This window comes from Macadamia integrifolia, chromosome 10 (genome assembly GCF_013358625.1).
Source record: "Macadamia integrifolia cultivar HAES 741 chromosome 10, SCU_Mint_v3, whole genome shotgun sequence".
NCBI classification, from domain to species: Eukaryota; Viridiplantae; Streptophyta; class Magnoliopsida; order Proteales; family Proteaceae; genus Macadamia; species Macadamia integrifolia.
In genome coordinates this window covers 31,718,465-31,734,379 of record NC_056566.1, presented here as the reverse complement: position 1 = coordinate 31,734,379, position 15,915 = coordinate 31,718,465, and the positions used below count along the sequence as shown (strand labels likewise).

General features: G+C 36.0%; 1 protein-coding gene across 1 annotated transcript; it reads right to left on the bottom strand.

The window, feature by feature from the left end:
- Window positions 1–8,246: 8,246 nt before the first annotated feature.
- LOC122092486 (probable carboxylesterase 15) lies at window positions 8,247–12,289 on the bottom strand. The gene is made up of 2 exons (XM_042662812.1): window positions 11,495–12,289; window positions 8,247–8,788 (listed from the first exon to the last, which is right to left on the bottom strand). The coding sequence occupies exons 1-2, from the start codon at window positions 12,163–12,165 to the stop codon at window positions 8,479–8,481; spliced, it is 981 nt and encodes a 326-aa protein (XP_042518746.1). The 5' UTR covers window positions 12,166–12,289; the 3' UTR covers window positions 8,247–8,478.
- Between the last annotated feature and the right edge of the window lie 3,626 nt (window positions 12,290–15,915).

Here is a 15,915-nt window from a genome sequence, read left to right as displayed (position 1 = left end):
CTTAACCTTCTTTAATATTTTCATTTATTTAATTTAGAGTTGTTTTCAATTTTATATTGTTAATGGATGGCAAGATCTATACCGCTTCCAATATATCTATTGGAGGTTTACCAAAATATATATATATATATATATATATATATTGGAGAAGTTTTTCCTATTGGGGATTGCGGTTCGAAGTGCGCGTGAGGGCAAGGCATGAAAAAAGTATTTATTAAAGAGTCATTTTTCCTCTAATAGAGGTGTGTGTCGTTTCACCCTTTCATGTGTCTTGGAAAAAGGGCCACACTCATGCATATAAAACATTTTCTCATATCTAATAATGGGCAAAAGAACGTTTTCTCGTCGCATGACCCCTACCACTAGGCATGAAGAAAAAAGGATAACATCACCTCTATAAAATACAATAAACCCACCAATGTTGATGCCCATGTGTCCCACTCATTGCGTTGGGGCCGTGCAATTAGGGAACACTCTTTTCCTATGTATGATATAGGAAAAAAAGAAGTCAGAAAGGCAACATGGTCCTTGCGCCAGACATAGAGAGAAATGAAATGACCACCCTACCTCTCATGACAGGTAGACATCTTTTTTTTCGATATATTATAGGGAGTGGGTTCCTTAAAAGGCAGTGTGGCCCTTATGCTAACACTGCTGCCAATGGAAGCACCTATAGAAAACATCATAATGTGTACGGTATGGTTGATTGACACTTCATTGGTGTCATTGAATACTCTAACTCAATGGAATAATAATGATAATGATGATGATGATAATAAATTCTTACCTCAATTTCATTTGATTGAATTCACTTTGCCTTTGTCCCTATAAGCGTAGATAAAGGCGAGGTAAAATTGAAAGGAGAAAGTTTCCTTCCACTGACCTGAAACATTCACCACTTTTTCCCAAGGTTCGCAAACCCATATATGGTTTAACAATGTTTCCTAAAATATTCTTCCGACATCCTTTGCACGCATCTAAATCCACCGCAGTGACATTCATCGTGGCTAAAGGAAAACTCAGTACAAATTGAAATGTGGTTTGTTACCTTGTTTTTGAATTAATTTGGACTTCAACCAAATCAGAGGGTAATATCATCATTTTCGAGTAAAATCATAAACAAAATAAAATTTTTTTTTTTTTAAATAAAGAATTTATGTGTGGTTTGATGCGTACCTCTATGGATTTCACTATCGACCTTTACCAGGTTATCGTTTTTTGCTGGTGTTGGGCAAGATTTGGTTGTATTCAGTCTCATCCAATTAACATTGAGGTCATTACAACATAGGTAAGAAGGGTCAATGATTTGGATATGTTGTTGATGCCCTTTTATCCGGATCAAAATCCTCTGTTTTTCTCATCCCTGTTTTTCTTTGTTTTGCTACCTTCATAACACGACACGTGGACAACAAGAAGACCAACGGTCAAGATTGGGTGAGGATTATTACATCCGGTCCGTTGGTCTTAAAGTTGTCCACATGTCGCATTCTGAAGGTAGCAAAACAAGGAAAAACAGGGATGAGAAAAACAGAGGATTATTTTCCCTTTTATCCTGCAACCACACGCTAAACTAGTTTGGTTTAGATCTCCTTTTTTCCTTAAACCCCCCATGTCTTACCATATATTTGCAGAGTGGGTAGAGTCTTGGTTTGAGATTCCTGGTTTCTATAAGAGAGATTGCAAGGAAGTAGCCCAATTTAATGCTATTCTCTCCTGGGAAATCAAGCACACAAGTAATAAGAAGGGTTTTTGTTGGGTAATTGTATTACAATTTCTTACAAAAATAAAATAAATTGCAATACAGAGCTTTTGCAGTGGAAACTACTATGATGTTGTAGTATTGATCCTTGGCTAAAATGAGATGGGGATAAACTTCAAATAAATGTTGAATCACCACCACAGCAACTGAAGAAGCTTCGATCAGAATTGAGGTTGAATCACACTTGTAGTGCTGCCTAAGGTAATTGATACCCTCTACTGCCAAGAGTTGTTCTGCATCTCTACCTCCAAGATAAAACAACCTTCCACTAGAAGATGAGACAATTCTTCTAGTCCCTTCTAGGAACAAAAAGCTACAGCACAACAGCCCCCTCTAACCTTACATAAGACTTAGAGAAGATAAAAAGAAGAGAAAGACTTGTATGATTGTAAAGAGTAGAAATAGATGGAGTGTCAGTGTGTGTCTCTACAAGGTATTTGGTTGGATTTATATAGAATCAAAACCAACCTTTGCACTATCTTGGATTCTCCAAGAGTAACCTCCAACTAATAGCAAGTTAATTGGAGAATAATGTCATATGGACATGAATTAGAAATTAATTCAATAAATTGAATTAATCTCAATCAATTCTTTAGCCCACCTCCCCACTCATGGTAATGATATGAATGAAATTTAGAGTTCTCATAGGGTGTTATTGATAATTTTCTAGCACACCTCCCCATTTATGGTAGTGACCATGAATAGACTTTAGGACACCTACATAATGATATTGACCATTTACCTCCATTTGGCAATAACCTATGGCATGGATTAAGAATTAATTTCATAAATGAAATTAATCCCAATCAATTCTCTTTGTCCACCTCTCCACTCATGGTAATGGCCATGAATGGACTTTAAGGCACCCATAGGGTGTTATTGACCATCTTCCACTACCTTGACCCTAAGGGTCTCACACCATTACAAGCATGGTTTTAAGTATCTCCGATACCGATACGATACCTTCCGATACGTATCTTAAATTTAGCCGACCGATACGATACACATCGATATGATACATGAAATTTTTAAAATCCTTTCGTATCGATATATATCCTACAATACATACCGATATGCATCAATACACCACCAATACACATCAATACGATACGATATGCCTCGATACGACTATGAAAATTATAAAATTGAGGTACAATGTACGTTTCGGTATGTATTGGTACGTATCGGTGAGTATCGGTATATATAGATCGGTACGTATCGGTATATATTGGCACGTATTGGTGAGTATCGATATAAATCGGTACGTATCGGTATGTATCGATTAGTACGTATCGGTCATATAATGGCCAAGATGGATAATTTTTCAGAAAAACACGATTTTTTGAAGGGTTTTTGTTCCAAAGTTGCTGTCAGCCATATTTCTCTCTAACTAAAGTGGAAATCAAAGTTGGGAATAAGGATTTTACATTTATGGGACAAGTACAAACCTTGAATTCTTAGTACGATACCCTCAATTTAGTGTTTATGCATAATACATGTTATCAATAGCTTTTTTTAACAAACTCTTTATGCAAAAGTATTTAAAAAAATGTTTCCTATCCATTTATGTGTGTATCTTTAGCGTATCTTAGTGTATCTCCGATACGATACGATACTCTCCGATACGTATCTTAATTTTGGCCGACCGATATGGCGATCGATACCGATACTTTAATCCTTGATTACAAGTCATAAAACATATAAAAGAAAAACCTCATTTTGAAACTTAATTATAATAAAATAAATATAAATTCTAACAGTTTTAAACATGTTTCAACTATTCCAAATGAAACTTTATTCTTAGCTAATATGATGGTGCAGGATTTGGCAGCTACTTCCATTAACTGTCCTTTTCCATCAACAAACCCTCAAAGGGCTGGAATACTCCTATCCAAGGTTATGCTAAATTAAATTATGAGGGTGCCTTTATTGAAGGATCAACTACTGGTTATGGTGCTCTCATCCGGGATGATCATAATTTATTTATTTATTTATTTTTGGCCGTGACTCTAAAATATATTCCTAGATCTGCTTTCTTTTCTGAATGTGTAGTTGACAATTTTGATGGAATCAGGCTATGTTGATTTAATCAAGTATGCCAGACACCTTACGAATCCCTTTTTTGAATGTGTAGTTGAACATTTTGATGAACATTTTTCTTTTTCATGTTTTGAGGACTGCAAACTCTTCTGCTCATCTTTTAGCATCGTTCACTATCTCTTCTAATGCTTTTTCTGTCTGTAAATGAGAGATATGCCTCGTTGTTTTTCATAGGATGTACTTGAACTTGATCGTTGTTTTAACTCTAATGCATAATTTATTTTTTGACAAAAATAAATAAATGTAATGACACAGAGCTTGAAAACAATCACCTCTATTTCCAAAGGTCTAGGACATGAAAAATTGATATCACAGAAGCTAATCAGATTCTCAGGTTGAAAGTGATGTTGATTCAACTAGTAACATTGAACCAGATAATGCAAAAGACAAGGCCAAAAGCTTGGATTCACATGGAAGTTTTCATGGTTTGGAGATGTACAATATCGTCGTGAAAAAATTGTAAGATTTCCAATTAGGTGGGTTAGCATAGTTCAAGATTTGTTTTCAAAATCGATTTAGTGGTGTTGACTACAGATGGAGTAAGCAGAAATAATTCAATAATGGTAAGTGACCTCTATGGAGATATTAGATTTTATTTACAGACCTTAATGGTATGAAATATATATTACTATGTGTGGACCTAAGGTATTGTTTCCTTAATGGGAAGGAAACCCTAATTTCATTGCGGGTTGGTCCCTACCCTTACCCTTTTATATAGTTATCACTGACCTATTAAGTGAGACTAATGATTTAAAGCAAAAGGGAAAGAGGGTAGGCCAGACCAACATTGATCGTATTGTATAAGGAGCATATAAAAAGAGATTTGAGGAGTTGTTATTCTTTAGCCATGGATTCAGGTATACCTAAAACATATCTTTATAGTGTTTATCGTGCATGCTCATTGATCTCCATGAATCGTCTCCACATTTATTTTCTATAAAAAACCAAAATACGTTGGGAAATGGGGTTTTGAGTAAACTAAATTAGCATGGTTTTTCGCTCCAAACTAAGCCAATAACCAATGGGATTGACCTTGTTAACGTCATATGCAATTACATTCTATGTAGTCTCAAGTTTGTCTCATATATATTGACCTAAAGGCTAAAGTAGGGCATGGAATTCCAAAGTATTTTTTCCATAAATAATGTCTATTGTAGATAGGTTTCCATTTACATTCTTCAGCATGAGACCTGAAAGGAGAGAGAGACAAAAACAGACAAAAGAGAGAGCTCGAGCTTTGCAGCGGCAATGACTCTCTGATACTTAAATTAGTGTGGTTGCAACAAATGTGAGTTCTAGGACCAAATGAGAGAAGAAAGGTTAAAGAGAGAGTGTCAGTTTGTTACTTGGGGTCTATTTCCTTGTATACATATATATATATATATATATATATCTTAAGAGAGAGAAGTAGTAATAGGAATTTTGTGCTATCAATGGTATTTCTTAGATGGTTGCCAAGGTAATAATATTTTAACGGCTTGATTACGATGTTCTTCTCGTGTATACTTTTTATGAGAATCCCTTCATATGTGGTGCGACCTTGTTGGATGGGTTTCTAACGAGGAGATTATGGTCTTCTTTCTTGTTCACTGCCAGGTGGTGGATCCTAACAGGCTGAGTAATTACAAGTATATCAGCTATCTATAGAGTTTCTATTTCTCCTTAACTAGAGTTGTTTCATATAATTGTTTCTACTTGGATATTTTTTAACCCAAAATGTATAGATAGTAAAGCTTTCAGAATTGGATGAAAATATATGCCACGTCTCCTCAAATAATCGACAACTTCTTCCTCTCTTTTAGTAGAATCCATAGTCTCCCCAAGCCCTAAACCTCTTCTTTATTTATTGGCTTCACATCTATGGTGACAAGATTGCCCAACCCACAATGGGTTCTTTATGAGAAAGGCGAAATATCTGGAACAACACTTCAGAAATTCTATCACCTGTGATAGCAAGATAAAAACTCCAAATCCATAAATTTTAAAACATCTTCTCACTCTATCGAATGAAATTGATCACTAATTGACTCAATTGTGGTGGAAGAGTGCAACACTTGTCATATGGTGTCTTTGAGAGGAATCTATAACACTGCCAACATCGGTTTAATAACCCGGTCAACTAGCCTATAGAGTGGAAGCATCATTAGTGAAGTCATGAAACCCTGACAACAATATTACAACCTAAGCCTATGGGTTCAGACTTGGGTACACAAAACACTAGCAGCCGCTATAGAAGCCCATATGGTATATCATGATGCATCCCAATGTCACGGTGAAGACAATGGGTTTTCCTGCATCTCTCCTTAAGAATGAGTCCAATGGTCTCTATTGATGGGGATTCACCATCTAGATTAAGGTTTAGTATTCATAATTGAAAATAAATAAAAAATGACTACATCCACCTAAATTAAGTTCTAGTACTTATAACTAAAAATAAACAGAATTCCATTCGAACTATCTAACAAAGAGTTAGGGTTTGTGTTAAGTTGCGGTCCGAGAAAGGAGTTACACATCTTATTCCACTAGGTAAAAATCAGACTTCAATCCTAGCTAGCGGTTGAACTTTACTTGACTATAGACATGCTAAACAAACATATCACACTCATTTAAAAATGCATAGCCAAAATAAAAAAAAAAATGATCAAATCCATATTTTTGTATCCAACTAGCTCTTCATGGTTAGTATAATGAAATATAAAGGGAACATGTTGATATGCATTATGAAAAAATCAATAATAAAGGGGGACATGGGGATTGGGATCATACCATCATGAAAATATCATTCAAACATGATTACAACAAGAAAAACTAAAATACAACTCCTGAAACATATATTCATGATATGACCAAAATACCCTTAATATACATACTGATATACAAGCATTTTGGGATATTCCGGTATAGTTCTTCCACTCCCCTCATAGCCTCTTTTAGGGATCTCTCTCGTTTGGATTTATTTTTCTTTATTGCTGATGTTCTTTCATTATTATTAGGTTCTTGGGTGGCATGTTTTGTTGCGATTTTCCCCTTCTTTCTGTTTCGTTTTCTTAATATATTATTTATTCAAAAAAAAAAAAAAAAAAAAAAACTACTTGCAAATATTAACTCAAGTATTCTGTCAACTATCAAGTTTTCGCTATTTCGTTTGGAAAAAATATTCAGTGAGTTTTTGTCAACTTTACAAAGTCAAATATTTTTGTCATTTAGCAGGCTTTAATGGATGTTGGAGGGTTATATGATAGATGACACAACACTTTTTTTTTTTTTTTTTTCACTGGTAAAGTTTAGCAAATTATGATTATACAATGGGGGCATAACATTTTGCATTTAGAAAAAATAAAAAAATAAAAGGCAAAACATAGTTCCTATGAACAAACCCTAACCTCTAGTAGGTTACAAAATATAATATATATATATATATATATATATAGAGGCTAATGATATTTACTGTAATTTTTCATAATTTTGGACAAACCTTTGATTTATACAATATGCTCATTTTGTGTTGAAATTTGACCAATAATAGGGGTACAATATCCTCTAAGACATGGACTTTGCTATGTTAGCTAATATGGTATCAGTGGCAATGATGACAATTCATTAACCTTTGTGCCACTTATCAGGATCTTTTTATATATATATATATATATATATATGGTATAATTTTTATATTAATCTCTAGAGTATCATTTTGAAGCATGAGAATCACTTGGATCGCATATTCACAAAGTTTCAGTGCTAATTGAATTAAGGGTATCAATTTATAATTTGAACCGAAATCGACCATTTAAAGCCAAACAGATTTGAATAGAAAAAAAAAAAAAAAAAAAATAGATTTTGATTTTTTAAAATTGAAATTTCATTCGGTTAGGTTCTGGTTTTAGCCTAAAATTTTTTTATTTGAACCCATTGAGAACCGAGTGAAGTATAACCCATATAAACGAAATCTAAACCATACTCAATCCTAAAAGGCTACAACACGAGTTCTAAGATATAAGTTTTCAATTTGTCTCTTCCACTTTTGTTTTTAGATTACCGGCTCTCTCACTTCTCTTCTGCAGTTATATTTGTTTCCTCTTTCTTGTCTTGCTTCTTTAAGGCCAATACAAGACATCCATTCCCAAGTCTCATACAAACCAAATAAATGAATTGAAGAAAAATGAATAAGTTAAACTGAATTATTGAGTATATGAACCAAATGAAATTGAATAAGAACTGAATCGTTTTGATTTAAGTTACAAAAAAGTATTCAGTTCCAGTTATGATTCGGTTAACACGTTTGGTATCTTGAACTGAAAAAAAAAATTAAAATCGAACCACTTGACACCCTTGAATCAAATTGGAATAAGTTGACAAAAGCCAGATCCCACCCTGATATATGTTTTAATGAACATACTATTACATCTACCAAAGCACCTTCAAGATAAATTTTCCCACGTGTAACTAGTGGCGAATGTTAAACATTAGAGAATAGTATATAAGACATGCATGGCATGCTTATTTTTTAATAGATCCTCATTATTGAAACAATCATGGGAAATTTTTAAAGAGCGTAGACACACTTTTGCAATAAATAGGATGAGAAGAGTGAAACAAGTGTGTGCAAGTACAACTCAACTCTAGTTGCTGGAGTTTTCAGCGATAAATCTTTCAACGAGTTGCATCAACTTGTTTGCTGCTTCAGAATTGGGATGGAGTGCGAAGAAACCATGGTCCTCTCCCTCGAATTCAGCGTACTCTATTTTCTTTCCCCACTCTTTGAATCTCCTTACGTAATCTTTAATTCTGTCCTTGAGTATATCACAGCTACCAACTACCGCTAGGATAGGGTCAAGAGCCAAAGGTTCAAGGCTTGGGCTAGCAGGTCCAAATGGGTTCACCAATGGATGATCTGTTGTCTCACCAACTGGTATTGAAAGCCTCCAAAACCTGTCCAATGTCATCTCATGTTACAAAGTTAATTCCCATGTCAAAACAGCAGGGGTACACATGATGCATCTACTATACACATTAATATATAACCGCACTTTTTTTTTGGTAAAATATATAATCACACTTTCTAAGATAGATATATAATGGGGAAAGTGGAGGCACGCCGCTAAGGTACATAGCCTTTGTCACCCTCTCTCCTCTTGTGTATTGGCATTCATTTTCATGCATATCTATACACGTATATGGTTATTTCGATTGTTTTTTGCACCTTTTCATGGTCTTGTATTTTTCAAAGCTCGGTTTTGCCATTTGATGAAGTGTAGTCGAACTGAAACTTTGGGGACTTTGAGACCTATTTGACCAAAGAATTAAAACCCAACTTAAATTACAATGTGGCAGATTTTTAAGACTCGATTAGGGACAATTGCTATCATTCCCTTACACAATTTATTATGTATATATTTGTATGTATATATAAATAATTGAATTTAAATGGTTTGGTTCGGTTTAATCTATTTAATTCATGGTCTCAAACCAAAACTGAACCATCTGTTAAATAGTTTCACAGTTTCAGTATAACTGGCTAGGTTCTGTTTCAGTCTGATTTTGACACCCTTAATCATGGGCTTGGGGTCGCAGCTTTCACTGGTCAATCACCTAGTGTAGGAGCCAAAAGAAAGGAAGATTAGAGACTCTTTGAGCCAAATCCATTGTAGTCCGTTACAAACTTCAAGTGGTCACTATGGAAAGTTAAGACAAAAAATAAATGTTATTTATTTGGCATCTGCAAAGGTTAATGCAATTTGCTTTGCAATTATAAGCTTCTATGATTACAAAAGTAAATGCATATTTTTTTTTTCCCCTCCATTATGTTCGGTTTGCTGCTTGTAGGCATTGTTATTAGGGATTTTTATGGGTTTTTCCATCTCCTAGAGAGGATGACTTTTTCAATGAGATGTAAAAGAGCTTGGCCAAATTTCACTCCTTGGCATCTAACCTTATATAATTCATATCTATTGTTGACTAAACCCCTCCCCCCTTTTTTCCTGAGTATTTCTGTAGATAATAGCTTTAAATCAGACACTGAAACACTATTCTTTTTAATTTCTTTCTGAAAAGTGAAAATGTTACGGTCCTGGAAGAACTCAACCCCATAAACCAGCTTACAAGGTGAGGGGACCTAAGACCATATTAACCCACATCAATTTCCATAGGAAACCAATGTGGGATTAGCCCCCATAAGATGATATGTGATCGTAATGTACCACCACGCTTCCGAACCTGACGTTCACGGTGGCCCACTCCGAATTAAATAGCCCTTTCTAGGTGACTCTCACTCTATTTTAGGGTTTCTGCCTAGCGGTAGGTAGCCCTTTCCTAACGGCTCTCACTCTGGCACCAAGTATCTCTTTCCGGGTGTGGGTTGGACTGAGGATCGGCTGCTCTGATACCACTGTTACGGTCCTGGAAGAACTCAACCCCATAAACCGGGCTTACAAGGTGAGGGACCCAAGACCATATCAACCCACATCAATTCCCATGGAAACCTATGTGGGATCAACCCCCATAAGCTGATATGGGATCATATCAGAAAATTAATGGTGAACCAGAAGAGTGGATTTTGAGCCAAAGCAAATATACTGATATCCAATTTGATTTTCAAAGTATCCCAAAAAATAGGAGCCCAAGCCCTTCCCATTAGAATGTAGATCTCAGGACTCAAAAACTTAGAATAGGGATGTAGGACGTGGAGACGTCAAATTCCAGGCCCAACTTGATTTATGAACCGTTGTTCTTAATGAAGGTGTGCAAGCCGATGGGTATCTGATCGAAATCAACCAATTAATAGCCTGATATGTTAAGAGTATGTTTACTTAACCTAACATACTTAAAACCTATTTATAGATAAATGTCTTATTAACTTATTTAGCCCGATTAAAGATAGATAACTGACCGATCATTTATAAATGAGACCCTACCTAAACAATAAGGCCCGATTACTTCAACAAATCAATCATAGTGCGAGGTCCTAAAGTGGGAAAGTCCCATCAAAACTGACAGATTGTACACCCCTGGTAGGACCCATCATGTTTAGGGCTAGTAATTGCCTAGGCCCAAACCTCAGGGTTCAGAGTAGGCGTGTCAATTGGTCCGGCTGGGTTGGTCTTGGTCGGGCCTAGCCGGGCCTATGTCCTCGGACCATGATCTACCTATTTAAGAAATGGTTCGGTCTTGATCAGGTTTCGGGCTTTAATCAGGCTAATCGGGCTATAATCGGGTCTTAAACAGGATAATGTACCAATATAGCCTTGAATGGGCATTAAACGGTCTTTCATGTCCTTAGATTTAAGATACTTTAATTTATTTTGTTGAATTATCAGCAATTTTGAAAAGATATTACACTTAATTACAGTCAATAATAGACAAAAATATCAATATATATATATATTCTATTCCAAAAAAATCAAATAAATATATAAAAGGACGGGCTAAACATGTCGATTTGAGTCAGCCGGTTGGGAGGCTCATCGAGCTTACCCCTTGTACCCTGTATTACCTTATTAATCGGACTGATTATAGTTGGGTCATCAACGTATCAGGCCCAATTAGGAGCATCAATGCGGGTTTCAAATTGACTCCCCACCGTAGGGGCTCATACATTTTTTTTTTTAAGTCGTGGTCGTGGTGGGGTTAGAAAAATACCTGTCAGAAATATCCGTGTTGAAGAAGGAGACCTTTTCCTCCAGCTCTGACTTCACCCGTACGGTTCCGCCAAAGTAAGCAGCTAAATAAACGTAACCACGCACTCGAACAGGAGCCAACTCCGGCGAACCTGCTCCGAGTCCAACCGCGAGATGGTGAGCGATGTTTCCCCCGGCCGAGTCTCCCGAGATAAAAACTCTATCGAAATCAGCAATATCAGTCAACCAAGTATCGGGATTATCGGACAGAGCCTGAGCTTGGAGCCACTTAACCGCTGCGAATCCATCTTCGATTGCCGCCGGAAGGCGATTCTCAGGTGCGAGACGATAATCAGGTGAGATAACGACGGCTTGAAGTTCGGAAGCGAGACGGAGGCAATAGTTTTGGCAGTTGGGCCAAGTGCGAGAGCCGATGCAGAAGCCACCACCATGGATGTAGTAGAAGATTGGGAGCTTTGTAGAGGACGCTGAAGCGGGTTTGTAGAGACGGAGTTGGAGACCATGAATTGGGTGGAAAGTGACGTCTTTCCAGATCACAGAGCCATCGTCATGGACGGTCACGTTGAAGGATGGCCGATCAGAGCGGACTATGGAGCCGTCACTGTAGACTTGGAGGACTCCACGGCAATCATCCACCACAAATGGAGTGGTTGCGGTGGTTGTGTTTGCCATCTCTCTCTCTCTCTCTCTCTCTCTCTCTCTCTCTCTCTCTCTCTCTCTCTCTCTCTCTCTCTCTATGATGTGCTTGAATTGAATAAGTAGTAGGTGATGTGGGCTAAATGGATTGTTCTTATTTTTTTCAGATTTAAGTAGATGGCAATATGATTCTTGCGTTTGGATTTTATACGGCTTTGCTACCTATGAAGGGGATCGAAAAGGATATGCACACTGCCGGTGGCATATTATAATTTAGTGCCTTCTGTGTTAATCTCTCTTTCTCATTTTGAAATTACGTTGTTATGATTTCATACCCACGTGTGGATCATTAGGTATCAGAGTGAGAGTTGCTAGGAAAGAACTACTTGCCTTCAGGTAGAAATCGGTTAATCTCATAAACCGATATAGATCGAATTGATATCAATGGGGATTGGATTGGATCAATTAGGATCAATGATTGGTCTTGATATGATTACCTGATCTGATCCAATTTTTAAACTATGACATTATATATCCATTTGTGCCACCCTCTTACCATATATATGTGGTCTGTCTATTTCTCTCCCATAAATAATGGAAAAAGAAAGTCTTAAACAAGGATTGTTCCCTGCATCTAGATACAGTGGGGACAAAATGACTGCCCCACCTTTCATGAAAAATAAAAGTCTTGCTCATCTTAATGATTTTACAAATGCTACCATTGGCCTTTGGACTAGTGTAAGGGGTTACCCGGCTTTTAGTGTATCATCTTCCATAAATAATTAATTGAGAAATTTTGATACAAAATACATAAGCCCACCTGTCCTGGCTTAGTGACATTTTGTGGCAGTTTTCCACTAAAAGGCTAAAAAAGTGGCAGTTTTCTTGCGGCTTTTATTTTTGTTGTTTGGTGGGTCGGTTCTGATTCACAGCCTCCATTTCCCAGTTCGATATCTATTTCTGTTAAGAGTTTATTAACTGGATTATTAGGAGTCTAGTAATCATTAGTTATAATCTACAGATAATTCTGTTTATGTTTGCACATATAAAACAACATATTCTGTGGAGAAAGTTTTCTTGCATCATGGGTAAAAATAAGTACATTCATCAATGACCATAATTGTTTGTCACCCCAATTACAAATGGTCAATTATACCGTCAATTGTTTCCCTACATCCCGTAGATATCACCTGAATTCATCAGTTGACCATTGGTGTGGGAAAACTTGGTTCATATTCTGGTAGAAGTCATTGTTCGTTTTCTTCATGGAGAAGGGCAAAAATATTCTTCTGCTCAAGATTTTTTAATCAATTTTGAGAGATCACCATTCATGGAAAGAAGCATGCTTTATTTATGGCGAGGAAAGAAACTTATATTATCTCCAGTTCTAAAATAAATTGTAAAACTTTAATAAGGGTTTTCAAATCACCTGAGACAAAATCTACCTCCCGTTTATTTTCTTTTGTGACTATTACATAGGAAAAATCTGATTGTAATCAAAGCGGTGAATTAAGTGAAAGAAATCAAAAGGATAGCGGAACTTATCTCTCAATTGGATCATTAATCCCACCATGCTGTCCAATGTTACTCTAGAAAACATCCAATGATTCTCCCATGATATGTAAAAATTCTCATAATGAGCTTAAGAGATAGTCTTATGACTTCTCTTTGTCTTTCAATAGCGAAAATGATGGTAGTTTTTTACAGTATTGATGAAGAGGGACCCTTCTTTTATAGCATAATGTCGCAACCCCAATTCCTTCCATCAATGAAATGGGGGCTACAATTACCATTCAACTACTAAGAGTGGTTACTATGTAACTCCAACCAATAACTGCTAAGAGAAATTACTACTGATGTGGCAGTGCTTACATTCTCCCACTTGGCCTATATTTTCACACGCCAAGTAAACATGGTAAGTTCTTAACTTAATGTATAGCCATACTGACCTTGTCCCTTAAAAGGTCATTACAGATTTAAAATGAAAACTTTAGCTCACGAATCATAACAGCATATGTCAATACGAAGAACATTTCCTTCCACTTATTACAACTAACTACTATTCTCAAAACGAATCACCATGTGGTGAATTTAAACATTATAGAATCAACCCTCATGGTCAATTCTAAATCAACATCATAGTTAATTCAAGCTGCAAACTTATCTCCTTTTATCCATATAGGCGCTTGCTATTTTAAATTTTATGTACGCAAACTAATAAATGAAAAAAATACTTAATATTAGAATCTTCAACTGCAATGTACTGATGGACATCAGGCAATGATGATTCACTTAGTTCCGTACGATCCACTTAAACCACAAATTTCTAGATAAAAATCGTCTGCAATTCTAATCTGGTACAATTCTGTGAAATACCCCCTTCAGAGAGTGACACGTGTCAAATACCAAATGAGAGGTCCAGATTTTATGCCACTGATAAAACCAATTTGAACCAAATCAGTGAAGAACCAATTTGAACCAAACCGTATCAGAGCAAACCGGTTTGGTTCATCAATTTGAAATAAAAGGCGAAAGTTTTTCCTTCTCTCCTCTTTCGACTCTATGTCTTTCCCTCTCTCCTCTTTTGATTCTCTCTCTTTCCCTCTCTGTTACGGTTTGGTTATGCCCTAACTATCTCTTTCGACTCTCCCTCTGGCTCGCGACTCGCTCAACTCTTCGTCTCTGTTGATTCTTCCTCACTTGACTCTTATCTCTCTCTCTCTCTCTGTTTCTCGCTCGACTCGCTCTCTCCTTGTGTTACAAAGCGCTCTTTGCAAAGGTATGAAATACTCAAAGCCTTCTCTCTCTTTTTATTTTTTTCTTTCATGTTAATGTTAATGTCTCTACAAAGGGCCTTCTCTCTCTCTTTTATTGCATGTTGTCTCTCTATTCCTCGCTTAACTCGCTATCTCTGAAATTGAAATTTTTTTGAAGTATTTACATTGTACTCTGAACCAAGTTGCTTGTGGTTTTGAATGCTGAAATATTAGGTTTTCTGTTCAATAAAATTTCAATTTCAATATTTTTATTTGCTTGCTATCTCTCTTTCTCTGTTCCTTGCTCGACTTGCTATCTCTGAAATTGATTTTTTTTTTTTTTAAAGTATTTACATTGTACTTTGAACCAAGTTGCTCTGTGATTTTGAATGCTGAAATATTAGGGGAAAGGGTTGTTCTTAGCAACTTATCAGTGACATATGACTGAAGACGGGAATGCAGATTTAGGGTTTTTTTCCTTGGCTGATTTGAAAATCATAATTTTTATTTGCTTGTGTCTCTGTTAAAACCTAAGAATTTTGCTGTCTCCGTCCTTGTATTTATATTTTGTTGTTGTTGTCTCCATCCTTGTATTTATATTGTAACCGATCCCATTAAGTTGGAATAAGGTTTTGGTTGTTGTTGTTGTTGTTTTTGTTGTCCTTGTATTTATATTTGTATGATTAGCGTTTCTTTTTAATAAAATTTCAATTTCATATTTGTATTTGCTTGCACTTTTGCTCATAATATTTTTCTTCTTTATTTGATACATAGTATTTAATTTATTTATTTTCAACTCCACTCTTGCTCTTGCTTTGTCAAATTCTGTTGAACTACTATTACCTTATTGTTTTTTATTTGTTTTGTCTAGTATGGAGAATATTTGCATAAATGATGTGAGTGAACCTGGGTTTGGGATGTTATTCAATTCAGAACAGAATGCATATGATTATTATAACAATTATGGACGGGCAATGGGGTTTAGTGTTAGGAGACATTTTGTGAATAAAAGCAAGAAAGACAACACAAC

Coding starts and splice junctions, on each gene's coding strand:
- LOC122092486 (XM_042662812.1), bottom strand. CDS start 12,165: ATGGCAAACACAACCACCGCAACCACTCCATTTGTGGTGGATGATTGC. Junction 8,789..11,494: donor AACACGGATATTTCTGACAG/GTATTTTTCTAA, acceptor GACATTGGACAG/GTTTTGGAGGCTTTCAATAC.